At 46.0% G+C, this 27,941-nt stretch overlaps 1 protein-coding gene across 1 annotated transcript; it reads right to left on the bottom strand.

The window, feature by feature from the left end:
* Positions 1–208: 208 nt before the first annotated feature.
* On the bottom strand, positions 209–27,912 carry arfgef2 (ADP-ribosylation factor guanine nucleotide-exchange factor 2 (brefeldin A-inhibited)). Its single transcript, XM_064300258.1, has 38 exons — positions 27,573–27,912; positions 24,130–24,160; positions 22,033–22,156; positions 21,568–21,714; positions 20,502–20,681; positions 19,929–20,187; positions 19,631–19,774; positions 18,952–19,145; positions 18,634–18,767; positions 17,909–18,143; positions 17,677–17,776; positions 17,240–17,379; positions 16,419–16,527; positions 16,126–16,315; positions 15,815–15,926; positions 15,264–15,469; positions 14,838–14,922; positions 14,487–14,658; positions 13,358–13,509; positions 12,915–13,043; positions 12,584–12,742; positions 11,919–12,066; positions 11,440–11,536; positions 10,954–10,994; positions 10,549–10,718; positions 10,095–10,246; positions 9,540–9,712; positions 8,958–9,118; positions 7,511–7,641; positions 7,178–7,307; positions 6,862–7,044; positions 5,841–5,936; positions 4,831–4,945; positions 4,183–4,322; positions 3,376–3,559; positions 2,817–2,955; positions 2,479–2,596; positions 209–2,292 (listed from the first exon to the last, which is right to left on the bottom strand). The coding sequence occupies exons 1-38, from the start codon at positions 27,727–27,729 to the stop codon at positions 2,128–2,130; spliced, it is 5,502 nt and encodes a 1,833-aa protein (XP_064156328.1). The 5' UTR covers positions 27,730–27,912; the 3' UTR covers positions 209–2,127.
* Between the last annotated feature and the right edge of the window lie 29 nt (positions 27,913–27,941).

Below are 27,941 nucleotides of genomic sequence, written 5' to 3' on the forward strand. Positions count from 1 at the left end.
ACAACATCTACATATGAATGTTCTGCCTACTATTGTAAATGCCTTTGAATGTCACAGACCTCAAAATCAATTAAAAATGAAAAATAATGCAGAATGACCACCACAAAATAACCATTAAAGCACCGTCCATTGACAGGAAATAAACCACATTCGATGACATTTTACTTGGCAGTTAAAATCTGAAATGTATAAAAAAAAATACATGGAATCAGAATTTGAACTTTATTGATTACTTGACCAAATCATTGTAAGATTACATCACAGTTTGTGTACATAGTATAGTATTTTATCTCTATATATTACATGAAAATTTTACAGTTTTTTTTCTTCATATACTGTATTTATATATACTATTTTTCTTGAAGAAAAAAAGACATCCACAGTTGCAAGGAAAGGAATGCTTTTCAAAAAATATTAATGCACTTCATAGAATTACATACATCCTTGTTTGTAAAAACAATGCTTCATGTAATATTACTGTAGATACACAGGGCTTCAGGGTGAGAATGTGGCCATTCTATTTCCTGCATACTACTTTTGCACCAATCAGGTATCACATTACTAAATGTCATTTTGAGTCTCTCGAGTTGTGAGAATGCACTGCATGGCTAATGCACCCCTTTTCCAATTTAATACAACATACATTGGAATAATACAATGGGAAAACAGCAGGGACTGCTGTGGGTAGAAAAAATAAATAATGAAGCAGAAGGCCAGAGGCCATTTTACTGCACTGCAGGCCTTTCCTTCCAGATGACTTTCATTTGTACATTTCTAACCTGAATATTTTATCAGAAACACTGGGGCGAGCGACTACACGGCCATCAAACTGTTGCAGGAAAAAGAAGAGAAGATGCATCACCTTTCCCTCTTCCTCACATTCAGCCAATCCCAACCCACCAAACTGCCCCGCTGTCTTTTCAGACAGGCACTGTATGGGCAGAGCAAACCAAAAAGCCTGTCCTGTACAGTATACACGTGTCATTGAGAAGAGCACTGGATGGGGCTTCCTGGAGCATGGCTGACAGGCTGGAACTAAGAGACCATAGAATCTGCGCACCTGCAAGTCCCCTCTGGAGGAGCTGGGTGTGAAGCGGTTCATAGGACCACAGGTCCTACAAGGGAAACACAACTATGGAGAACCATGAGGAGTGAGCGGAGCACGAGAGACGCAGCCTTCAAGCGAACAGGAGGACACTGACCGCTGATCTCTGGCACATGAAAGAATACAGACAGCATTCCATTTCATAGTGTTCAAAGTGTCATAACTTCATTACTCTAGCTCTCAGAGTACACCATTGCCTTACGTTGCTGCAAAAAATTTGAATTGTGAAAACGGAGACCTCAGGGCACAGGGCAGACCCAACACACCTCTATCTCTCTAATGTCAGTAAAGGTGCTTGCACATGGAGGGCTGTGGGTTACAGCACAGTGTGGGTTAGAACATGGCCAGAGGGGGAATAAAGCAACTGAGAGTTCAATGAGGGGTCCCACTGCTAACGGAACAATGAGAACAGCAAACTGCACTCGTATTGCGCTTTTCATCACCTCTGAAAGCACTTCAGAGAGGGAAGCCCAGCTCAGCCAGTCCCAGGCTGAGAGAGGGACTCCCCTGCTCACGGTTCAGCTCACATCAGGCATGGGTTTTCAGATATAACTCTGCTACGCTTCAACTAGCCAATAACGTCCAGCGTAGAGGATTTAGAGAGCACTATTTCCATATTCTGTATATTTCTCATTCATGTAGCTTCTTGTTTTACATTTCAATAAACGTTTTTGTTCAGCCTTAATAACAAAAAAGAAAAAAAAACAAACGGAATATAACATTATCAGTAATAAATTACAGTTTTTCTCATGTCAGTCTGTACAGTTTGTAAGCAGTCGGCCTGTAGCCCTGTCCATCACAGTGTTTTTCTTTGTGTCTGGGGTTGGGGGTCGAGTGCAGAGAAACACTTGAGGCTGACAGACAGACGGAAGCCTCGCTGATCCCAGGACACCAGCGGCCACAGTCCAGTCTGACACACGGAGGGTTCCGGCGTGCTTCCCGTCCGTCTCACAATCCCAAACCGGGAAGCGTCGCGCTCTCCAGGCCCGAATCCGCTCCCCCCCCTCCCCGCCACGCGGCCCCTAGGTGCCCCCGGGCCGGGGCTGGCCCGCCTCGGGCGCGGCGATGTGGAAGACGGAGCCGATGCGCAGGAAGAAGCGGCGGAGCGCGGCGCGGAGCTCGGGGATCAGGTCGAACTGCATCATCTCACACAGGTGAGGGTAGTAACAGGACGCGTGGGGCTTGAACTGAGGAAAGGAGCAAAACGCCAAACGGGCCAGCGGTATAAATACTGCTGTACGAGCATCACAGTTTAAAACACACAGGAAGCATTCCCTTACAGACGAGGGTAACAGGCCCAGCTGGAGCCTGAACAATGTGACAGCTTTGTTTGTGTATGAAAGAGCCTATCCGTGTGCTCGGGTGAAGGGTACCTTGTCGTCGGGGAGCCGCAGGGTCTTGGTGAGCAGCAGGAGGAGCAGGTTGGTCCAGGCCTCGCGGTGGCTCTCAGACGTCAGGGTGATGAAATAGGCCAAAGCCTCGCTGCACACCCTGCGGGGGGCAGAGAGAGCAGAAGAGGAAATGACGCGCAAACCGCTGCTTTCAGGGAACGGCATTCTTCTGACTCTACATGCACTTCCCCTCCTTTCATGAGCTGAATGAACTCGCTTGCATAACAGTGCATTAGTGCTAAACCTGTACTGAATGAAGGAGGGATCAGTAAGCGTCCACCCCAGCCCCCCCCCCCCCCCCCCCCCGGCCCTGGGCTCACAGCAGCAGTCGGGTCTGGATGTCAGGCCAGGAGGCCTGTAGCTGCTGGTCTGAGTACATGCGGAACAGGATTCTCAGGCTGCAGGCCAGGCTGCTCGTCTCCTGCTTCAGAAGGTTGGGCTTGGACTTCCCCTTGAACCCTAAAATGCATTTAAAAAGTCATGTGACTACATTCATTACTTCCAAATGTCAAGAGTCAGTTCACCAGGGTCTCAAGAACAGATTTACTACTGGGTTTTTACAGGGAACAGAAGACCAATTGGCAGTGTGTGGCTATTGCTCCGCTAATAACCCCAGTCCCTTCCCAGCTGCTCCCTGATTGTACAGTAGCTAGCTGTTCACTGGTAGAAGCAACACTTGCAATACAATAATTTAAGAGAATATCAATACTGCCTTCAGGCAATCAAAAGCGGCATTCATTAATCCACAGTACATTTTTTTTGTGAACTATTCACGTTCAAAACTAACTGCAACAAATTTCCAATACCAAAACGTGTGGTTAAACACATTAGCACCAGACAGTGTGCTGGGCCTGAAAGCCTGGTGCTCAGTGAGCTGACCTGCTCTCCACAGGGCTGTTCGCTGCTCGTTGTTGGAGTTGAAGTCGCGGGCGAAGGCGTGCGACTCCAGCAGGCAGTCCAGCAGCTTGAAGAGGTGCGCGGACGACAGGTGCCTGTACATGCCCTGCTCGCCGGCTCCGCCCACAGCCGTGTCCGTCTCCGCCCCCTCCTCCAGCACGTCCCTCTGGAGCACAGAGAGTACAGAGGGATCGGGAACAAACCCTTAAGAGAATACAAATGGCTGCCCCTGGATCTGGTGACGGGCCAGAGTGAGTGCAAGTGGACCCAGCTGCAGACCCACGGTCCCATCTACAGGTAGTGAAGAGTAAGTGAAGCCTCATAAATCATTAAAAATGCGTGTCTGTCACGAACAGTGATAAATCAATTCAATCCCTGCACTAAAACACTTAACTGGACCAGAGGGCTATTGATACCTGCCTGTTATTACATCCAATAATCAATGCACCTGATCTGACACACCTGTATCTCTACAGTAACGTAACACCTGTTGTGACATGTGGATCCAAACCTCAATCTAAATCTGAACTCCTCACTCATCTACACTATACCTGCAGCAAAAAACGTTATCCATCTGCACAAGGGTACATGTTAACTGCAAGAGGGGTGCCCAAAAGAGATCATGGCAACGGCATGCAGGACTTAAGTTTTACCCTTTGACAGTGCATTTATTCTGCAATTCTCCTGCAACCCAGCAGCATTGACTGCTAACCGTAAGCCCGGAGTGTGGCTCCAGAGGAGGACACACTGAAAAGGATGCACCATCTCGCTGGGGTCTCAGTGCTGTACCTGGGCAGCAGCCATGTTGTCAGCGTCCTCCTTCTTGCTGGTTGCAGGGTAGAACACAATGTTGTCGATGGTCTGGATCAGCTCCAGCTGCACCACGCATTTTATCAGCAGGCAGGCAAACAGCTTCTGGTCTGAAATTTCTGACAGAACAGAATAAAGTTTCATTCAGTGGTAATCGATACACGGCAGGCACACGACAAGAGAGATAAGAAACAGAATACACCATAAAAAAGAAAACTCGCATGGCATGGAATAACAACAAATCCAAATTTAAGTTTATCATTTACTCATGTCTAAACCTTGGACTTAAACCAGTAATGGGAGCATGTGTTTACACTATGCTGCGGATACACAAATCTGGCCCTCCAGGCCTGGAGTACTGCTGGCTTTTTCATTCGCCCATTTTAATCAGGACCGAGCTAAACCAGGGACATCAGCAGAGTTAAATTTCTGGCCAATCCGTGGAATTTATCAATCAATCAATGAAGTATAAAAGAATACCAGCAGTACTACTGGCCTCGAGGGCCAGATTTGAGAATCCCTGTTCTAGCGTCTGACTTCAGAGCCGAGTCTTTGAAGTCTTTAGCATCACAGCAGGTTAAATCCCCGTAACATCACTGCAGGGGGAAAGCAGGAGGACAAACTCACTGGCGTGAGACTTCCCTCTCCAGGCCTCATCGCTGGCGTTGGACATCTGACTCTGCCCCCGCTCAGACAAGGTCTTCTCAAAGCTGCTCTGAGACTGGGAGTCCATCTCCACATCCTGCGCACACACACACACACACACACACACACACAGAACTCAGGTGAGTCTGCAGAGACCATGACTATAGCAAGTACTGAACATACACGCGGGCCAAGTACATGTGCAGCTGTAGAAAAAAGTAAGTTTAATATGGCCACAATGACAAAGGCCATATTAAAAAAGCGCAAATCAGATAATTACTGCGCATAGACTGCACCTAAGAGAGATGGGCAGTCCCACATGTACTTAAAGGATAACACCGGTCATTTTCGTTTTTTCAGTCAACATATTCTATGAAAACACCAAAGCCGATAATGTTTCTATCCAACGCTAAATGAATTTATTCAACAATTATTGTCCATCAACATTGATATACTGGAAATCATAGAACTCCATTGTCCAATAAATTAAGTCAAAGAGATATACTGTTGTTCTTTTTTTCCTGAAACATCAATTGCTTTTTTGATATGTGGAAAGTAGTTTGGTGCAGCACCGAAATACTCAAAATAGTCTTCATCAAAATGAACAATTTGCTCTGTTTTTGAAGTATAAAAACTACACTGCCCATGTTTTATGTGATAATAGGTTGCATTTTCTGAAAATGAAAATGTGTCTTTCTGAGTTGTATTTAAAGACTTCAGCAGACATCTGAAATTAATGGCTTTCCTGGTTGAATGCTAAATGGGGTAAGAAAATGTCACAAAGTACTGTGAAATGGAGTGAAACATTTTAGCTTTTGGCATTTTCATGGGATATGTTAACGACAGTGAAAAAATGAAAATTAGTGGTGTTATCCTTTGAGGAGACTGCTGTGTGCACCGGCAGGCAGTGCTGGAACAGGAAGCACGTAAAGCCCTGAGTGGCATTGAGTCACAGCTGTGTTTTGGGGAATGCTGTACTCATCAGCGCTCACCATGTGCTTAGCGTCTCCAGCCTCCTCCTCCTGGCTGGCCGGCCGCCACGTCAGCAAGCTACAGAGGGGAGGGAACGCACATGAGCACCTCCGCTTCTACTGACAGACAACAGCGTAAAACCTCCGCTTCTACTGACAGACAACAGCGTAAAACCTCCGCTTCTACTGACAGACAACAGCGTAAAACCTCCGCTTCTACTGACAGACAACAGCGTAAACTCCTTCAAAGACGAAACTGAAACTTTTTACGACATGTTCACGGCCCCCTTTAGTTACAGACAAGCTGTAAAACCTCCTTACTGAATACAAGCTAACCTCAGTTTCATACTGAACAGAATATCGTACTTCTTCATAGGTCAGATGGACATTTTGAGATATGTTATGGCTGTTACTGATCTTGTCATAATAGATAAGCACTCCAGTACATGAGCTGGTAATCTGTATTATCTCCAAGGCTGCAGGATGGCATGGTGAGTGTCAAGCTTCTAGCTGGAACCTCCCGTTCACGACATAGCGTGCTCTGGTTCTCCTCAGGGCAGGTGTGTCCCCACCTGGCGAACTCCGTCAGATCCCAGTTAGCATTCTGACAACGCAAAGAACCCTGCATGCATCACACACTCTACCACGCCACTGTAATACACCCCTGTGGGTGTCACGCCATAAAATGCCCCCTGTAATGCAGTGCTGTGGGTGTCACACCCTATACCACCCCCTGTAATACAGCCTACTGAGTCACACTGAATTTGTTCTTCGACGCTCCTCTGAAACAGCACAATGTCGACCTCTAATACTTAAGCAAAGCACTGCACAACCAGAAATATACCACTATCTTGTGTGGAATGTTAAAAGAATACTCTGCAGGGGATGATTTATACATTTACCTGTCACCATTTCGTTACATGAACGCATGAGAGGTTTAAAAAAAAAAGCCTCAAGATACCCTTGAAGTGTTCTATATATCTATCAGTTACATAATACATACAGGTGTTTGCTGAGTTCTGAGGGCCTACCTGATTCAGAATGTCACAGGCCTGAAAGGACAGACGGGGGCAGAGTGCAGAGACCCACCTTGTCGGACGCACCACTGCAGCTGAGTGAAGAGGTCGGCCAGCAGGACCTCGCTGAGGGGCTCGTAGAACTGCGTGAAGACGTCGCAGATGGCGTACAGCGCGTGGTTGCAGGTCGTGGTCATCCACTCCGTTTTCTGCCAGCCCACAAGAACACAAGCTCAGTGTGCGGGACTCTAAAATCAGGGGTAAAGCTTTCTCCTGCGATGGCGCGAATGCTCCGTGTGCTCCAGTCACCGGGGAGAACTACGGCCCCGCCCACCCACCCACCTCAGTCTGCTGCTCCGGAAGCTTCATGTTGTCGAAGATGCGGAAGATGATGCGGAACAGGTCGTGCCACCAGTGCTTCTCAAACGTGTGCCCGTAGCTCTTCATGATCTCGAACATCACCGTAAGACCCCTGGGATTCACCAGGAAAACACACAATTACACTGTCTTTATCACCACTACAATATGTGGCAGATTTATTTCACTCAACATATGGGGAAATACCATAGCAGAGTACAGCAGAAATAACAAAAAACCACAACCTTACAAACCTTACATGCAACAGAAATTCATTGAACAAGCAGAAGCCTAAAAATTATAGGCCAGTTCTCCTACCTAGTGCGCACGTCAAGCTTGCAGCGGTTGATGATACAGGACAGCTCAAAGAGAATGGGGAACCAGCCTCGAACCCACACCCGATCCCCTGGGGCCACGTTCATGTCATCACTGGTGTATTCTCTCAGGGCCTGGAAGAGCAGGACAGGATAAGTGGTATTTATTAACCATGTTAAATGTAACTTTTGTAAATCGCTTTGCCTAGAAGTGTCTTCCGAAAGCCAAAACTGTAAACTGTAATTAAAAGAATGCTCTTTGAGACTTTAAGGCCAAGACACTGGCTACGTTTACATGCACAGCAATCCCTGGATTATTGGGAGAAATCAGTTTATGCCAGTATTTAGATTATTGCGTACACATGAATACAAGTTAAGCGATTACTGCAATCGCCACTTATACTTGATTCTTTCTATAATCTGTGTATGTAGGCAGTCATGCTTGTTTTCATCAGAGATCTTTGACTTCCACCTGATATGCGCAGTTTCAAAAAGCTGAAATTGGAGTCAGACAGTTTCATGCAGCAGAAAATGGAAAGATTTGACAAATCCAGGTGTTTTAATCAAGTTTTTGAATATGATGATCATGACCTAACACCAATAAAGATAATCAGATAAAGGTGTTTACATAACATCACAGAACTGCCATAATCGGGGTAAGGTTGGAATATTTGTGTGCATGTAAAAGCACCCAGTGATTAAATTTACTGTGAAGTGATTTGACCTCACATTTCCAAATAACTTTCTCTTAGGTTTCTTCTCCCTGGCTGTCATACATGAGTTGAGATGGAAGTACATGCTCAGTAAAGTGTCTTTGTGACAGTCTTCTGTAAAAAGCTCTAAACAAATAAATTGATTTGATTTGACATATTTAGTTAAATTTTGTTAAATCTGTATGAAAGATACGATTCCCAAATTTAGAAAATTTGGCCCCAGTATCAGGTGTACATTATTAGTCCTTACATTAGAGAGACTATACTCATCTTGACATAATTAAGTCTGACATGTTAGCAGAAAGACACCCTCTCTTAGAAGAACCGTTTCCACACGGCAGGTTTCTGTCCTGAGGACAGAAAGCCCACTAATGGCACATTACAGCAACATACAGCAATAATATGCCTTTCAGTGGTGGATCCAATCCTGGCCTAGCACTGCCGCAACCATTTTAGTTGCAAATGGCTACTGGGTGGAACGGCCTCCAGCTACCAGGAAGGAATGCTGAACAATGTTAACAAAAGAGGCCTGTTATGGCTCAGATGAAGGCTTCACATTGTTCTACATTCAGTCTTACAGAAATGCAATCACACCAGAAGAGGTATGTCCACAAAAACCTCAATCGATATTAATATTTCTAGGAAACAAATTTCCATTTGAATGAATGATAATGTAGCCTAGCTTATTACCATCACAGGGCTGGTCTATCAGGTTTAAAGTGGTGATAGAGGACCCACCTGTGGTCGTTCAGACACATATTTGGCGCAGTGGCGTATGAGTCTAATGGCCTCCATGCTGGTGTCGGGGAACGCAGCATTGCACACAAACTCAGACAGGCACTTGACCGCATCCTGGAAGGAGTCAATGGCAGCTGCAAAGTGCGCCTGGAAGGTGCTCACTGGGAGACGCAGCAAGGGAAAAGAACAAGGAGCGAGTGAGGAAGTGACGAGAAAGAGAGTAGGTGAGCATGAGGGAGTGAGTATAAGAGTGGGTTTAGATCAGAGCATGAATAAATGTAATCCCCCCAATGGCTCGTACTCCCAGCAGTGTCCTTTCTATCAAGACTGCATAGTCATTTTTAGTTCACAGAGTTCAGGTGCACGTTGTGTCATGCCTAGCCGACTTCAACAAAAAGGACAGTCCTACCAGATACACAGCCTGCTATTCCATCTTCTTTTTCACAAATATGCACATTCTAAAATAGTGACATTTATAATGCTCCGGGCCATGCTTCTGTTAAGCACAGTGCTCCAGGCCTTGTGCTACCCCGCTGCTTTGCCTGCAGAAGCAGAGCTGATCCGTGAACTCGCGGCACTCACTGACGATGTGTCCCGTGGTCTGGAAGGCCAGCTCCACGATGGGCTCCTCATGGTCAGAGGCGGCCTGGTGAAACACAGAGAAGATGTTCTTCCATCCGGAGCGGATGTTGGCCGCCTGGGAGTTCACCATCTGGGCCACACAGCGGATCACCATGTCCCTGATTGTGGGTGACCTGGCACAAAGAGAGAGGAAACGGAGTGTTAAAGGCTCTAAGATTCCCTGGACAAGGACAACTCATACAGGAATACTGTGCTATAACCACAGCATATCCATTTCCCTCTCTTAACACTGACTGGACACAGCCAGTCAGCTATCATTGTGATCACTTGATGCTGGTGTAACACATTTATCATTCAAAAGTAATAATCCTATTGAGGAATACATTTCAGATTTCAACTTAAAATGTATGACATATGGTAAATATAAAGTACGGTTTAATATGCACATTTACTTTCAGAGAGATCATGCCAAATGTGATTGAATTACAGAAAGAAAAAAACCATCTGAGAACTCTTTTGACCACTTCCTCGTCCTCTATCCTCCATTCTCTCTACCTGTTCTTCTTCATGATGTGTTCAAAGGGCCGAAGGAAGTCCTTCTGGAAGCGGAAATTTGCCAGCTCTCCTTTTTCCAGAAACTTCATGGACAGCTGCCGCAGGGAGTCCACGGCGAAGATGGCCACGTCCTTGTTGGGGTTACAGCCCACCTGTGGAGGGAGGCCACGCGTTCGCAAGAAAAGGATGGATATTTATCTGAAGTAAAACCAAAATGCCTGTTGCCAATTTATCTCCAGTAGGGCACATTTCTGCACATATTTTAATGTCTCTATGGGCAGCCCGGTCTAGTAATGACACTTCCATGCAGTTTTGGACCAGTGCCACACACAGGAGAGCACAGAGCACTGAGCACATCAGTTGAGAAGGAACAACAGCCACAATCATCATTATTAACCGATGTGAACTGAGCATTCACAGGCAGGAAATGCTCAGCCAGGAGCGGCCCACACACCTTGTTGAAGTGGTCTCCGATGACCTGCCAGATCCGGGACCACTGCAGGCGGATGCGGTTCATGTTGTAGTAGGAGATCTCCACGATCTTCTGCAGGCTGAACATGCGCGGCTGGTGCGGGGACGCCAGCTCGTCCATGGACACCGCGCACAGCCAGCGCACAAAGTCCACTGCCACACGGGACATGGGATCGTTAGCACACACACAGACACACAGTCCTAATACTCACTTATGTAACAATACATAAACACAGCTTAAGAGAAAACCTAATAAAAAAATTATATTTAACACCAAATACACATGCCTTCAGACACCATGCTCCAAACATAAATGTATCACCCACATCTGTGAGTATAGAGATGATGAATATATACATAAAAACAAATAGTGCATGGACATACACACCTATAGCATTGCCGTCCAGTCTGGTGGAGCCAGTGAAGATTCTAAGGAATTACAAAATGAGCAAAATCAGCATGATTTTCTTGCATAGAGGGTGTAGACATGACAACCCTAGCATTACTGAATACAAAGAAACCAAAATATATACAAATGTACAAAAAATTGATTTATGTGTACATGGATATTCAGTAAGTGGGATTTATTTCTGCTTTGCTTTGGTATCTGTTCAACCATGTCTTCACCCTCCACAGCAGGAATAATTACGCACATATTAATGCAATCTTAGAAATGACTGTGGAATTAAAATGAGTACCAAAAAAAAACCACTATGGCCTCCTGTACAGTGAATGGAAGAAACTGCTGTCCCAGTGTGCACCTGTGACTGAAGCTCCCCTGGGGGCACACTGCTCAGGGTGGGTAAAACAAACAGAAGGCTGTGTTACCTGTCCACTGCTCAGGGTGGGTAAAACAAACAGAAGGCTGGGTTACCTGTCCACCGCCACCACCACGCTCTGGGAGCTGGTCTCGCCCACCGACTCCTGGATGTGGGCCATCTGCTTCCTGTCTGGCCCCCCCACCAAAGTCCCTGTGGCCACACGCAAAAACACATCAGTATTCCACTCAGCTCCGAGCCTACACCAGCCCCCCCAAAGCACTCGCTGCAATATGCTGGGAAAATAACAGCCCACACACATTTACCTCACATTGAGGAGTTCTAGCACTCCCTAGAGAGGCTCTGTAAAACATCAACGCGTGAGCACATTTCCCTGTGGAAATGTTAATAAATATAATAAACTGAATTGCAGGCTAGCTTTCAAACACACTGCATTCCTTGCAGCAAGGACCCTTTACTTTTAATCTGACAGCTGCATAACAGATCGCAGTCAAGCCTTTGTTCCTTCAGCAGTTTGCATCATAGTATTTGACCGTCACACTGTACTGTGAACCTGACAGTGACAGTGACCTACCTAGGCCCAGGGGCATAAACTCCTCTCCCCCCACGGGGAAGCCCTTGATCCCGGACTCCCTGTCCCGCACCACCCCTGAGATGTAGCGCGTCTTCACCCCTGTGCCAATCAACTGCGCCAGCTCCAGCTGGCTGATACACCGCAGGATCTGCAGAACAGAGGTCAGGCATTAATGCCACTCGGGAGTGCACTTCTCTGGGCTGCTATAGCAGAGTAGCAGTTTCTCCTAACCCGGTCGCTATGCTACCTGAAAACATTTTCAAAAGCGCTCAGCTGAACAGAATCCGAAACTGCACAAACTCAAGACACGTCACGTACAGGCGACTCCCTGAAGCAGGGTTTGGCTGGGCAGGACGTGCACTTATCTCCATGTCCTGCAGAGGTCAGCCTGCTGTGTTCACTGCACTTACCGGGCAAATATTTGTGTTTTATTTCCAAGTCCGTGAGGAACACGCTATCAATTCCAAGTTAAAATGGGATACATCCTGAATCAAAACAGCATTATAACCTGAACTGTTGTGTCTACAATAGGCGTCCTTTGTAAAATTTGTAAAATTTAATAAATCTTTCTTTTAAAACTTAGTAAAAACTTGTAAACTGGTAAAATTTGTAAAAACTACAAGACAAGGAAGCAGAGGGGAGGCGGACGTGTGGAGCTTGCCCACCTCGTGCCAGGAGTTTCCCAGGTAGTTGCCATCGGTGTGGGCCACGGTGATGAGGGTCTTAATGGTGTCGATGTTCTTCTGCTTCATCTCCGTAATACTGGAGCTGGCAGTCAGCAGGGTGAAGCGCGCCAGAGCCTGGATATATGCATCCCTTTCCAGCTGCAGACACACACACACACACGGAACACACACGCGCACATGCACGCACACACACAGGCACACACAGGTGGGTAAGGACAGAGACTGAGCCAGAGTGTACAGTGTGCAGATATAATGAACGCAGTGTGCATGCCCTTGTGGCGATGCTGGAGTGGACAGGCCACGCACTGACCTGCATGCTGAAGATGCAGGCGATCCTGATAGCACAGCGAATGCCCTCCAGGCACAGGGACGCCACCTCCTGGTCGTCGCAGTCCTGCAGGCCCACGCTGAAGGCCGCCAGTAAGGGAGTCCAGGCCAGCTGGAACAGAGACACCACAGACGTTCCCTCAGGAGAGCAGGTTTTACCTCCGTTTGTTCCAAACACAGCCACAGCGTCTAAGCGATGCTTCCGCCAGGGCACCACATACAGAAATCTCGCCATTTTTAAAATACTTTTAACCCTTCTTTATGACTTTTCCTTTCATTTGCAAAGCCAAATTGCATTTGAAGGCTTGAGACGATAAGAAATGGGGAAACCCCCGTGGCCCACACGCCTGTGTTATGCAAACAAACACAGCTACTAACAAACCCTGCTGCTGACCCGCTGTGACCACGCCCCCGGCGGTCCTGTACCTTAAACATGGGCCGCACGTGCTCCAGGTGGGTGGCGCTGAAGAAGGGAGCCTGGGCGTGGCTCACCGCCTCCATCAGCGCCTTGGCGGTCTTGGCCATCTGCTCCATCTCCACGTTGTAGAGCAGACGTCTCTGCTTCTCACTGGCCACACCTTCTCCACCAACACACACACACAAACACACACACACACACACAAACACACATCACCACCTCGTCACATCGATTCCATCAGACTCTTATCAAAACTTCACTGCCCTCAGAATTCAGGAAAACAGGCACGACACTTTAAATCCTATTTAGACCGATGGGTAATTCATGTGAGCATATTATCATCTCCAGTGTCATTAGCCTTAATGGATCAGGCTGCAGCAGACTCCTAAATCCAATCAGCTGAGGACAAAATGTGTATCAATGCTTGTTAGTTACTATGAAAAGAAAACATACTCTAACACACTCATGTAAATTGATATTCAAAGCAGCAGATTATTCAAATGTCTTGTGTCTGAAAACAATTTAAAAGATTTGCAAATAGCACCTTCATGGACTAAAAATGCAGTTTAGGTATAACTGTAGAGAAAAGCTGCACAGTTCATTCCACCGTAGAAGGGTAAATGCGGAAAGAAGAAGTACCCTGGGGGAAATAACAGATTGGGTCCAGCCTGGTTTCAAGCTGGTTTAGAGAAGGTCAAGCCGGCAGAAAGATGGCTGATATGGCAACCATTCTGGCAAGACCATGTCCGGCTGGTGAGCCAGCTTGGTACAGAGAACAGACCATCACCAAATTCCAGATGGCATCCAGCTGGAGCACAAGCTGGTTCCAGTAAGGTTCCATCTTAGGCTGGTAGCTGGAATTTCCGCCAGGGTACTGTCCCTTGAGTAAGTCTTTAAAGAACACTGCCAACTAAGGCAAGCTGAGTGCGCTAACTGCCAAACCTAAGCATTCAACGGCTGAAAGAGAAGACCAACTGCATTTAAAAATGGAAGAGTGAAAAAGCTCATGCAAATCTACCCGCCCCGCCAACGGGAAGCAACGTCATAGCAGGTGCAGCTTTCAGTCCCCGGTGAACTCAAACACACGCACGTAATCACACACACACTCGTGTCAGTAATCCCAGGGCTCGCACTCACCCTGCTTGCTGGACTTGGGCGTGATGGAGTGCTCCTTGCTCTCCTTCATGGCGATCTTCTTGCCTGCGATCTCGTCGTAGATGGAGGACAGGTACTCTTCCGGCAGGTCCTTGCTGTCATTGATCCCGCGGTTCATTTTGATGTACTGCTCCTTCGTCATCTTGTTCTTCACCTGTGCACGAGTGGGGTATAATGCAGAGGGGTTTGCAAGACACCAGAGAGAAATGAGTTCCCGGAGGAGAAAAGCTTCGTGTGAAACAGTAAAATGTTTGATTTGAAAGACTGAATGAAGGCGCTGGTGAATGAAGGGATTACAGGAGGAATGGGCCCGTGAGTGGCAGGTGACCCCACCTGAGGGCTGTGCAGATCCGTGGTGAGCATGATGATGGAGTAGGCCAGCACGTAGGCCGTGTCTGCGCTGGCGAAGAGCGTCTGTCTGCAGGGGCACAGGGGCTTGGTCAGCACACTGCAGCACTCTAACGTGCGTCTGCTCGTATGAAAACCGCATAACAAACATAGAACAGCTGCAGTGTTGTTGTGACGACAAAAAAACCCATAATTGACCAATAACAAGAAAAGACCAATATCAGAGCAAAAACATTTTATGGCTTCGGCTACATCATTCCCAAGAGGATGTGACCAAGCACAACATTACAAGTTTTGTTGAACTCCATGCGTTCTATGGTAAATGTACGGTGAAGCATCGATAGGTTTCTTCCTGAGAGAACATTGCATTCGATAGACAGAAACGCAGCACAGCACTCCAGTGGCCCTCACCCTTGGTTGCACTCCAGGTATCGGGCAGCAAACTTCTCCATCAGCCTGTCAATCTTCTGCGCCTCGCCTGGCAAGCGGAAGCCCTCCAGGAACGCCCGCAGGGCGGACACAAAGTCCCGCCCGCAGAAGTCCAGCTGGTCCACGTAGCAGTACATGACCTCCTTGTTGAAGCGGACATTCTCACCCAGAAACTCACCCACCTGGGTCTGTGGGGAAGGGGACAGGCGATGCGTGGTTTAGGATCAGCACAGAGGGAAATCTCCACAAGCTCAACAGTGATATGAGGAATTCTGTCCAAAAGAACTGCATTATTAATAAAATAAGTACTGATAACTCCAGGATAATAAAAATAGTGTCAAATGAGGCAAAGTAATGTTTTCACAGATAAATGGGGACAAATGGGTAAATTCGACTTCTTATTGTGCCCTTTACGAATGTACAGGAAGTAAAAAAGGACCTACTTTCGTATTCGCTACAGTCAACTAATCTGAATGCAAATCACAGAGGAGGTGCGTGTCATACGAGCAGCCAGTGAGCGGCAGTCAGCTCACCGTGTCGAGTCGCTCCTCCTGATGCAGGAACTGGGCGATGTCCTCCGCCGAGACTCCCAGCATCCCCTGCTCCTGCAGGTACTGAATGCCCCGCTTTGGTTTCTTGTTAAACCTGCCGCAGGAAGGAGTAGAACAGGTGCATGTCAGCAAAATTATTTTACATTGCCACAACGAGTAGCAGGCCTGAAAGTCCTCACTATTAAGCGCTAAAATCAGTCTAGAGTATGAGTGGGACTGTAGTGGAATGAGTTTATTCAGGTGTACAGGTCACTGAGCAGTCATAGCAGGCTGCTTGTTGAATGCGGACTCACAGCACGATGCCGTGCTCGATGACCTCCTTCTGCTGCTTGATGACCTCGTACTGCTCGGGGTGGTCGGGCTGGGAGCCCTGGAACCCCGAGGACACGGTGGAGTCCAGGGAGCTGGCGCTGTCCCTGCGGAAGGCCAGGTGGTCCGGCAGCCTCCCCTCCACCCCCTCCACCTCCGCGGGCCGCTCCTGACCTGGGACACACACAGGGCTGTTAGCGAGCGCACAAGCATGTACACGTGCACACGCAAACTCACAAGCACACACACACACACACACATAGTCTAAAGCCCTCACCAAGGTTGGCAAGAAGATTGGGGTTGACATACAGGTCTTTGCTCCACTCCACCATGCATTTCAGGATTGACACAAGGCATTCCAGACCTTTCTTTCGCAAGCTCAGCTCCTGTAAAACACACCCACCACCCACTCCTGTTAACGGTCACTTGCTCAACAGAGCTACACGCCACAACCACAAACAGGACTAGACTGGCTGAACTGTGACTCCTGACATAACATACTGAGCTTAACATTTATGTCAAACTGGGCCATCTCATCCTGGGTAATATCAGTACAACTGTGGACAGAATATTCCAAATGGTCTGCAACTTGGGTCTTTATTACACTCAGAAACTTCAGGTGTAATAAAGAATGAATCTATAGACCATTTGAGAGATACTGTCCATAATTCTTTTTATAACTGCAGAAATGTTGAGTCAATTCACAGCAAGCTGACAACAAGGAGATCTGGCACCGAATTAAACACTTTGTGGGCTGAAAAAATTTGCTATGCAGAAAGATCAATTTGAATTGTGCTTTTTATCAATGTGTAGAGAGCATATGCTTTGCATAAGTAATTATTCTGGTTAATTTGACTTTTGATTCTGTGTCGAGAATGATGATTCATGAGGTGCAAACACAATAAAAACAGCAGTTACTGTAAATACATAATGCCAGTGTCATTATTAGAGAAGCGGGCCTTACTTTTCTGTCTTGCACCTCATAAAAAGGAGCATGTTGTGCACAAGACTTCCTTTTTTATTAAACACATGCACATGCACGTGAACACACACACATGGACACGCACAGGAACACACACACACACACACACACATTACCTGTAGGGGTGTCATGCCCAGCTCCTGGCCGCTTCTTCCTTGGGCAATCTTGGACAAGTCATTCACCAGCCTCTCAAAGATATTGGCCGCATTGAGGTCGCAGTCATAGTTGACGTAGATGTCCACAACACACTGAGCATCTTGGGGAATGATACAGTGATACAGTGATAAGGTTACAGGGAGGGGAATCGGACAGGAATACAGAGTAAGAAAGCACATCCTCTGAGATTAGCACTGTGGGCACAGCGTGGGACTGAGGAGGAGGTGAAAGAGAAGGGAGAACAAAGCAGGAGGGAGATGCATGAGCGAGGGGAATGAGTGGCCCGGTGTGTGTGAGGTGAATGGGAGGGGGGGCGGTGTGTGTGAGGTGGATGGGCAAGGGGGGGTTGGGGGGTGTGTGGATTTGTGAGGTGAATGGGGAGGGACAGGGAAGTCACCTGCACAGATCCGGGTGAGTGTCTGGATCACCATCCACTTGTGTTCAAAGGAACTGGAGGATGTCTCCAAGATTGTAAGGAATATTTCCCTGAAGAACACCTGTGACAGAAAGACAGGGGGTCATTAGATTTGGCAAATATTTTTGTATTGTACTGTATTGTACCAGAACATAGGCGAGACAGATGGACAAAAGAAATCAGTAAAACATCCTTTGTTTGAGCCACATTGTACCTCAATCTGCATCTTGAGATGGACCTTGAAGTGTGACAGCAGAGTGAGGAAGATGGCCAGCGAGAGCTCGAAGACGTCGGGCACGGAGGAGACCCCGTTCTTGGACAGCGCCACGCACAGGTACTGCTTGATGGCGTTGACGAACATCTCGTGGGTGCGGAAGACGGGGCCGGCGCCCTGCAGGACCGACAGCAGCAGCTGCAGGGACACCACCTTGGAGCGCAGCTCATGTGACCTGGGGAGGGAGGGGCCTGCGCGTCACAGACAACTCCACGCGTACAACTTAATCACGCGTGCACAACGCTCAATTTTAATTGGCTTATGCATGACAGCAAAGTGCTGAAGGAGCTGATCTGGCAAAGCTATGAAACACGGTGCGTGTCCTGTATTCTGGCAGGTTTCTCATTCTGTGATGAGGTGGAGACTGACAAACAGAAAACCTATGGTACCAAGTGAAATTTGTGTGTGGAAGTTGTGTGTATACAGTCAAGATCAGCAGCCAAAAAGAAAAAAAAAGCTATCTACAACAGCTAAAAGAAAAGGTCAGTTAAAGAACGAAACAATGAAAGTCGTTGCTTAAAGCCACTGTTCTTTTCTCGGTGAAGAACTCTTTAGTCTGGCCTGCTTTGGCTGCTTACCTCCTGAGGGCACAAGTCTGCATTGATCACCCTGCAGAGGCTTTAGACAAACAGAGCCAGAGGGGCTCTGCTTGACGGGGCACTCACTTGGGGTCCGGGGGCCCGTCCGCCAGGGGCTTCATGGAGAGCTTGCAGAGCGAGCGGAAGACCAGGAAGGCGTCTTTCTGCAGGACGTGGGAGAAGCGGGCGGCGGCGGGGCCTCCATGCATGGCGTCTGCGTCCTGGGGGAGGGGCGCGAGAGCGGCGATGAAGGAGAGAAATCATGTGATCCGTACACATGGCCACACACACATGCTGCTGCTTTACTAGGAATCTACTCCGAAAACAGCCACCTCTATTAACTGTGGGTAATTCTTCAGGCTAGGCTAGATAACCTGACCAATCGCGGGATGCTTCTCAACGCACCAGGATGTCTGTGGAGGATTCAGAGGTGCGGTCGTCCACGATGCCGTTAACCTGCAGGCTGACTGCCTTGCCAGGAGGGGGCGCAGTCTCTGCGTGCTCAGTCTCAGCCGGGGGCTCTGGTTCTGGCTCTGGTTCTGGCTCTGGTTCTGGTTCTGGTTCTGGTTCTGGTTCTGGTTCTGGTTCTGCTTCTGGTTCTGGGGAATGAGTCGGATCAGTCAATGCAGCAGCACACAGACACTTTCCTTCAGTGACATACATGGACACAGAATAACTGTATTAAAGCAGATGTTAGTTTCAAATTCCTGTTCAATGTTAAATCAAATTGAAGCAGCATCTGTAACAAATTTTAAATACCCATCCTGTCCAAAAGCCCCACCTGTCTCAATTACACTGTATCACTGTAGTCAATTGTCAATTAAGGCTAAAATCAGATGATTACACTAGTGATCCCATGTTTTATCTGTGCTTAAGAGTTGGGGTGCCTTTAGGAAAAGATCCAAAAATAAATGGAAAGGAACTGATCAGACACGACAGTCAACAAACAAACAGGCTATGCTCTAGATTATGACTGGCATGTTCAGTGAACACATTCCTCAGATCATATTTCCAGGTCTCTCTTTTTCTAGAGAACATAGAGTAAATGTGGTTTGATTAAACTTTCATCATCAGGCCCGGCTACCTTGTCCTGTCTCTGGTTCTGGCTGGTCCTTAACCGCTGGTGCTTCTTCAGCTTCCTTCTCCCCTCCCCCGTCTTCCTCCACCTCTGCCCCACCCTTCTGCTCCTCCACATCAGGCTGGGCTGCATTTGGAACTACAGAAACATCTGGAAAAGCCCAAATAAACACATTAACCTTAAATACTGCTGGAAACAAATAATGCAAATTAAATGAAGAGAAGGAATATAAAAATGAACAAAGGCCATTATGGCTACCATTCGTCTGTTTCCTTGTGTGACTGTATTTGTTGAGGGTCTGTACCTGGAAGGGTTGGGGCATCTTGGCTTGATTCCAGCACATCTCCCTCATCCTCAGCCCCGCCCTCCTCTGACTGCCCGTTGACAGAAGGCGTGTCCACTGGGGCGTCGCCCGGGGTGGCGGGGGAGGGGCTGGTCTCGGGAATGCTGGCAGCGGGTGACAGGGACCCGTTGTGACTCCGGGGGGAGGACACATGCCCAGGGAGGGGGGACGGCTGCTGCAGCCGCTGTCTCTCCTTCTCCTGCTCGCGAGCCTCCAGAGCCTGGCGAGAGCCCACAGGAACACTTAAAGAAGGGACCTCACTCACTGTGCTAGGACCCACTCAGCCCGTTAAAAATATCACACACCACATGCTTTGCACATAATCTGTATCCAAAAACTGCGCCAAGCTTTTCTGGAGTCAAAAAGATGTTTTAGACCCAAAATGGTAAAATGGCATCATTTTCTAAAGAAAACAGGAAAAATTTAAATTCAACCAATTTCTTCTATATATCTAGGGATATTTACACATATTACAAAAGTTAGCACAGGATATTGTAAAACCTGGCGCACAGGTCCATGCGCACAGACACTCACTGCCTGCGTCTCCATGCGAGTGAAGATGACGTTGAGCATCTGGGTGAGGGTGGCCTTGGCAGTGGTCTGGTTTATCAGGTTGCGGCTGGCCAGGTAGATGTTGTAACAGGTGCGCACCGTCAGCAGCACCGTGCCCTCGTGGATTTCGATGTGGGGCGACGTCACCGCCGTCAGGAGGGCCTGGGAAGAGGAAGCACGACAGGCGGTGTCACAGGAAGTGGGCACGGACAGGAGGCGAACCCCCGCAGAAGAAATGGGAACTGCAACATGAGGACTTCTGACAGTGAACAGAGGGGGCGCTATAAAAAAGTGAGACATGTCAGTTGAAACCCCCCATAATTGGCAATACTAATTATGAGTCACCCCAAAGGATCTAGTCAGTAGTGGCACAGTCCAGGCATGATTTATCTTAAAAATGTCACACAGGTTAGATAAGGGCACAGTGGCAGGAATGAAATCTATCTCAAGTGACTTGACTGTCATAAATCAACAGCAGATAAAGAAATGGGGTCATGACCTGGAAGAACTCATGAGAGGTGAGAGAGCACAGAGTTCTTCCTGGTTCAAGTGTCTCTTTCTGGATAATCAAATACTAATGTTCATTATTTTGTCAGAAATGTAACACGCAATTTCAAAACCCAACGTGTTCAATGTATCCAATCTCAATATAGACCTACGGGTTGCAGGTCAAAAAGCACAAAAGTAATAACACAGCTATAGTTAAATTCCCTGCAGTTTTACTTTAAGGCAGTACTGTTTAAAAGCAAAAAGCTGCTTGCAGTGTGACAGGAGGGTTATCTGAAAATGAGTTCATGTACGCATTGGAAAGCAGACTGCAACGCTATCACAAGAGTCATATGACTTGATGCGACTAACGTAAGACTTAGCCTAAACACTGAAACTCGTGACTTGTTAAGGGACTACATGCAACCTGATTACAGCACTGTTGTGCACACTATAAACATCAAAATGTAACTTCTTAAAAATATTTTTTATCATTGCGTGATCAGCTTCACTCCAGAAAGAAGCAGTTTGATTTTGGCAAAGATTAGAAGGTGGCGCTTACCTTGATGATCTGCAGTTGCACACCCTCATCCGTCTGCGGCCCTTGGAAGCAGTTGCATATGGTCTCCACCAGGCGGTCGATGAGCCGCTTGCCTGGAGCGGAGCTGTCGGGTGCATTGCCTGTGATGTGGCCGTAGGCAATCAGCTTCTGCAATGGGGTGCCACAGAGATCAGGGCTTGATTGCTTTTCCTGTACACTTGAGATTTGACTGAAGGGCCATTATGGGCCTTTACCACATAGAACGCACACCTCTACACCTGGACAACCATGTGTGCATTTATCCTCACAGCTACAGGTTTGCACTTGTATACTGCAAACTGAGGTGTGACTCTAGCATTGTGGGTGTAGTCATTACCGCAAGTGTGTGTGCACATGCGCATGTGTGAATACAGCTGTTGACCCAGAGTTGAGAGGTAAGAGGAGAGCGAGAGTCAACTGAGAGTTGACTCAGGTCGAAGGCCCTACCTGCAAGCAGTCCAGCGAGGTGCTGACGATGCGTGGGGACTTGGACTGACAGGCCAGCTCAAAGGGCAGCACATACTTATCTGCCTCAATGTAGTTGGCCCTGGGGGCGACCACAGTGCCATCTCTGTACAGACCAAGTCACAGGTGGATGTTAAAAATATATATTCTGCCCATTGCTGCTATTTATGTAATCACGTCACTTTGTCAATACAATATTGGTATATAAGCACACGGTCATAAATGATTTTCCTGAGAATTTTCTGCTTATCGACTGGACTTCTACATGACAACATAATAAAGAATAAACATCTATAATCAGTACTGGAGGGCACACCAATCCAGATAGTAATAAAACACTATATACAGTGAGCTCCATAATGTTTGGGACCAATACCTATTATTTTATTTGTTTATTTTGGCTCTGTACTCCACAATTTTAGATCTGTGAACAAACAATTCACATGTGAATAAAGTACACATTCTCAGGTTTTATTTTCATTTATACATTTTGGTTTCGCCATGTAAATACCTTCAAACAAAAGCAGAGAATGTGCACGTTAACCACACTCTTTGATAACAAATCTAAAATTGTGAAGTACAGAGCCAAATCAAGAAAGAAATATTTCTGTTCCAAACTTTATGGAGATCACTGCATATTCCACTGTGTTCTATGAAAGTGAAAGCACGAGAAGCTTTTAAAAGGATACAAGCAGCATTGCTTTTAGGTTACACTGCCATGAGAAAGTATTTGCCCCAGTGCTGATTTCCTGTATTATTACATATTATTCAAACGCAATGGTTTCAGATCTTTCGACAAAACGTCGTATTAGACAAAGGGAACTTGAGTAAACACAAAAAAACATTATTTTAGTTATTTCATTTATTTAAAGAAAAAAGTTATCAAATCACCCATGTCTCCCATATGAAAAAGTAACTGCCCCCTTAAACTGAATTAATTCTGACAAATTGGTAGGTTTTGAACCATGAACTACTTGTTTCAGGCCCTGCCACAGCATCTCTATTGGGCTGAAGTCAGGACTAGGCCTAGGCCAATCCAAAAATTTTGTTTCTTTTCAGCCATTCAGATGTGGACTTGCTTTTGTGTTTTAGATCATTGTCTTGCTGCAAAAACCCAATTACGCTTCACCTTCAGCTCATGGACAGATAACCAGACATTCTCCTTAAGACTTTTCTGGAACACAGCAGAATTCATGGTTCCTTCAATAATGGCAAGTTGTCAAGGTCCCGAAGCAGCAAATCATCCCCACACCCACCCACACAACCACTACATTTGACTCTTGATGTTCTTACTGTGAAATGCTGTATTTGCTTTGTGCCAGTGACAATGGGGACCTGTGGTGTCCCAAATGCTTTTGACTCATCTGTCCATAGAACAGTATTCCAAAAGGCTTGGGGATCATCCAGGTGCTTTTTTTGCAAATGTGGGGTGAGCATTGCGGTTTCTCTTGGTTAGCAGTAATTTCCGTCTTGCTACTGTCCCAGTCTCTTTTTTATTGTGGAGTCATGAACAATGACCTTAACTGAGGCAGAGGGGTCTGCAGTTCTTTGGATTTTTTTCTGAGATCTTTTGTGACTTCCTGGATGAGTTGTTGCTGTGCCCTTGGAGAAAATTTGGCAGGCAGGCCACTCCTGGGAAGATTCACCACTGTTCCAAGGGTTCTCCATTAGGAGATAATGGCTCTCACTGTGGTTCGGTGGAGTCCCAGAGCCTTGGGTTTGTAAACTTCTCCAGACTTATATATTTCAACAACTTTTTTTTCCCCTCGTCTCTTCTGGAATTTCCTTTGAATGTGGCATAATGCACTTGTACAAACTTTATGCTGACAACTTCTCTTCTTCTGACGGTCAGGCTTAATAGGAGTAAGGTTTAAATCCAACAGGACTGGCTGCAATCAGGCCTGGCTGCATCCCATCAGCCGTTTCCTTTGTCCAATATTACATTTTTTTCTAAAGATCTGAAAACATTCAGTGTGACCAATATGCAATAATAGAGGAAATCAGAAAGGAGGCACTGTATCTATCATTCAGAGGTTAGGCTGCAGGCATCATGGGACATAGAGAGGGGAAAGAACTTACTTTTGTTTTTCCAGTTCAGTTTTGATTTCATCTGAAAAGACAAGGTAGAGGAATCATCAGTACTGCTGGGACACAAGTCTGAATAGGTCAATCCGCTCAGAACTTCATTTCACAGCAGGCCCACCTCTAAAAAATGACTGATTAAAAAAGCAGTTTCTTAGTTGCTGGCCTTAGTCAGCGCCACTGCTTATACCTGACATCTTACTAGTCAAATTTTTTCTGGATGTTTTCAGGTAAATGCTTCCTTCCTCCCTTGTGGGTACAACTTCTGAGTTCAAAGGGTATGCTGAGCCAGCTGATTTCAGTGATCAAACCATTACTCCAAACCGCACTCATTTTGCCAAAACATCGAGATGAATGCCCTTTCCCTCCAGGAACTGAACATGGACAAGCCCACCCCTGCTGGTGATATCATGTACATACTATGGCAATGACACAAAAACGAAAGAAAGAAAGAAAGTAATGAATAGGCAAGCCCTTACGAACACAAGTTCCATAGCTCAGCTACTGTTAGATTGCAGGTATTTAGCAGAGACATTTATTTATCCAGAATGATTTACTCAGATTACATTTTTACATTCGATCTGAAGCAATTCCCCAGTGGGGAATAAAACTCACAACCTTTCAGTTACAAGTTGAGTTTCCTAAGTATTGATGTTGATGCATCTTAATTTTCTTCCAGCTTTTGGCAGAATCTAAAAAGGTGGGTTGAGCAATTTAAGTCTTTAAGAAAAGTCTTAAAAGATGGGTTACAGGATAAGGCGTGCAAATTACAGGCATCAAGCATTTTCTCTTCATCTGGTTTAGTTTTTACATATTGCCAACTGAACATAATGATGCACATTTGGAGTGTCCCCACTGTTTTGCATCCTAGTGCAGTCACCTACTCCAATAACAGTCGACACGCAGCAGTGGGCTGCAGCCACCAGTGTGAGTGACATTATCCTATGCATGAAAGTCTGCAAGAACTTTTCAGAAAGATGCCATTTCACCCGTTTTCACTCTGGCCAATGAAATGCAAACATTTCTAAATGTGGCGAGCGTTATGGCATGCAGTTCCTGCCCATTCTCTCCAGTGTGTGCCACAGATTGGCATGATCTCATTTTACAGTTATTGAAAGATTCATTGGTTTTATGTGGCCTTCTTTCGATTACTGGTACAACAGGTAAGACGATATCTTTGCAGACATCAGACCAGGGTAGGTTATAGGTCAGAGGTCAGTCTCGTGCCCAGAGTGGCTGTTTACTTGAATACAGTCTATTTTCCTCTTTTCAAGGATAAAAAGGGGAAAATTACACTCATATATAGTAATAACTTTTAAAATGAGAGATTGTTTCCCAGAAAGTGCAAAAAGGTGTGTTCTGGGGCTAGTTCAGGTCACTCAGACAGAAGGATGGTGTGTGTGTCCAGAAGTAGCCATGATATGTGTGATGTGTCATTTTTTGGTTAGAAAAGGAGAATGATACTGTATGATCCCAACAATTCTGGGATTAGACATAAAATAGCAACATACCTACACAGCACATTCTTCTGGAAAGGGACAAAAGTAGAATGTGAACTGAAGGTTAAAAATCATTTCCTTGGTGGGATCCTGCCACTTTGTCCTTGAGCACAAAATCTAATCATACCTATACTAAAACATCCAACTATTACACTATTATGTATTCTGGGCTATGTTAGTCAGACTATCTGTTTCCATAATATGTAAATAACAAATTGTTATACATGTTTTACTTACATTTCAAGGAGTAACCAATGATTATAACCTAACATGTGAAAAAGTCAAATATTTGAACTTATAAATTCATACATTTTAGTTTATATCCAAATGGCTAAAAACATAGTATTACCAATAAATTATGCTTTGCACTATATGAATCCTTGTTATTATCATGCAGTGATCCCTTAAAGCTTAAATCTCTTGTCTTGCACACTTGACTAGGGCACATGAAGTACAACAATTTATGCAGGACTAAGAAGCTAGATATCTGGAGTTAAAATGTAAAAACTAAATGTTATATCACCTGAAAGAATTTCGGTATTCAAATAATCTAAAGTTCCTTCAAAGTGCATAAACAAACTTTGCATCCAGTGCGTGGTCAAACAAACACCCTGGAAATTGCATGTGTAATAGGATACGTCAGTCAGCCCATTCCTTTCCTTGATTCGTAAATAATAAATTCTCCAGACTCGGATCACAGCACAAGCTCGTCTACCACCTTTTTCCGCCTTTTGTACACCTGTGCACAGTAACCGGAAGTACCACACGGTAGCCCAGGTGATAAACTGGAATTTCAAGCAAGATAGTTTACCGCAACCTCACCCGCACAAAGCATTTGATTTATTAATAACGAATAATATTCCCATTACATTACCCATCAGTTATTTTCGAAAAGGCAACGTGGTTAGCCGACACTGTGCAAAATTGCCCACCCAAACCTTGGCTTTGCCACGTATAACACATCACCCTTCTCAATGGTAACGGACGTTAGACCATAGCTAAACGGATGTAAGGTAAACTACAGCTCGTCGGTTACATGACATGTCACATTAACGTTAATGAATCAGCTAACGTTAAAGCACTAGCCAATCGCGCTAGCCGGTTAGATACGCAAGATTTGACAGTAACGTTAGCTGTAGATATGTGCAAGACAATACGCTCAACGTACTTTGGAAAAACAGACGTCAAGTGTGATTAGCTACTTTAGCTAACGTTAGTCTAGTCTGTTTGGCCAGAAAGGCAAAATGTGTAACGCCAGAACCAGCTAGCCTCAATCTATACTAGCTGGTTAGTAAACATTTCACACGCTAACGGTATACTAAGCTACATCTCGATAAATGATCAAGATAGCTAGCTAGCTACTACTACTCGTGTTTCTGTTTGCACTCTAACATAGCTATGATAACAAACTAGCCACGTAGCCGAGTAAGATAGCATTAGCTTACACGAACGATTAACTTTAGCTTGCACTGTGGCAATGACAGTATTGTGCAGATTCTATTTATGCAAATTCTGCCCAATAATTAATGTCTTGGCTAGCTTGCTAGCTGTATGAATTCTGCCCCTTTCTTTTATTACACGTCATTCTTGGAGCTTGCTTGCATCATATTTCAGATAGTGCCAAGTAGGAAATCAAACGTAACCGTTAGCTTACTAGCTAACTGTTGTACTATCGTTGGTACTATTCATTTAACTGAGCAGAAAGTTAGCTAGCCAGCGGTACCACAGATGTAAATAGCTATCATTTTGCCATGGGCCTGTCTTAGGCTAGCTAACCAGCTATACCTGACAAGTTGTGCATGGTTTATCCTCACCTCTGGCTAGCTAGTATAGCTACATTACTTGGTTTGACAGATGCGCTAGGCTCATCCATAAAATTACATGGATGAGGACAAGAACACAAATGCAACCGAATTTAATAAAAACCAGACTCTTGCTTACCAAGTGCTACCTGACAGGCTTTACGCAACTGATTGTGCTGGGTCCGCTTCACGTCCTTATCCGCGAGGATTTTCTCAAGCGCCCTGGACAGAAACATGCTCTTCGTTTTAGTACTTTCCGTCTGCAGTTGTCGTTCTGGACGTTGTTGTTGTAGCATCTCTCGCACGGCTATTGCCTTTCCGTCAAACCGTCATTGTCGGCAGTGCCCCTGTCTTATGTCGGCGTCAAATATGCAAACAAAACCGGGCAGACGACTCTTCCACACGGGGTTGTTCAGCTGTGCTACCTCAGCACTGTGTCGCCATGTTGCCTTCACACAGCGTCACGTGATACTCAGCTGCTTCTTTTGACGTCTCCACGAGTCGCTAG

Source organism: Anguilla rostrata, chromosome 11 (assembly GCF_018555375.3).
Source record: "Anguilla rostrata isolate EN2019 chromosome 11, ASM1855537v3, whole genome shotgun sequence".
Classification (NCBI taxonomy): domain Eukaryota; kingdom Metazoa; phylum Chordata; class Actinopteri; order Anguilliformes; family Anguillidae; genus Anguilla; species Anguilla rostrata.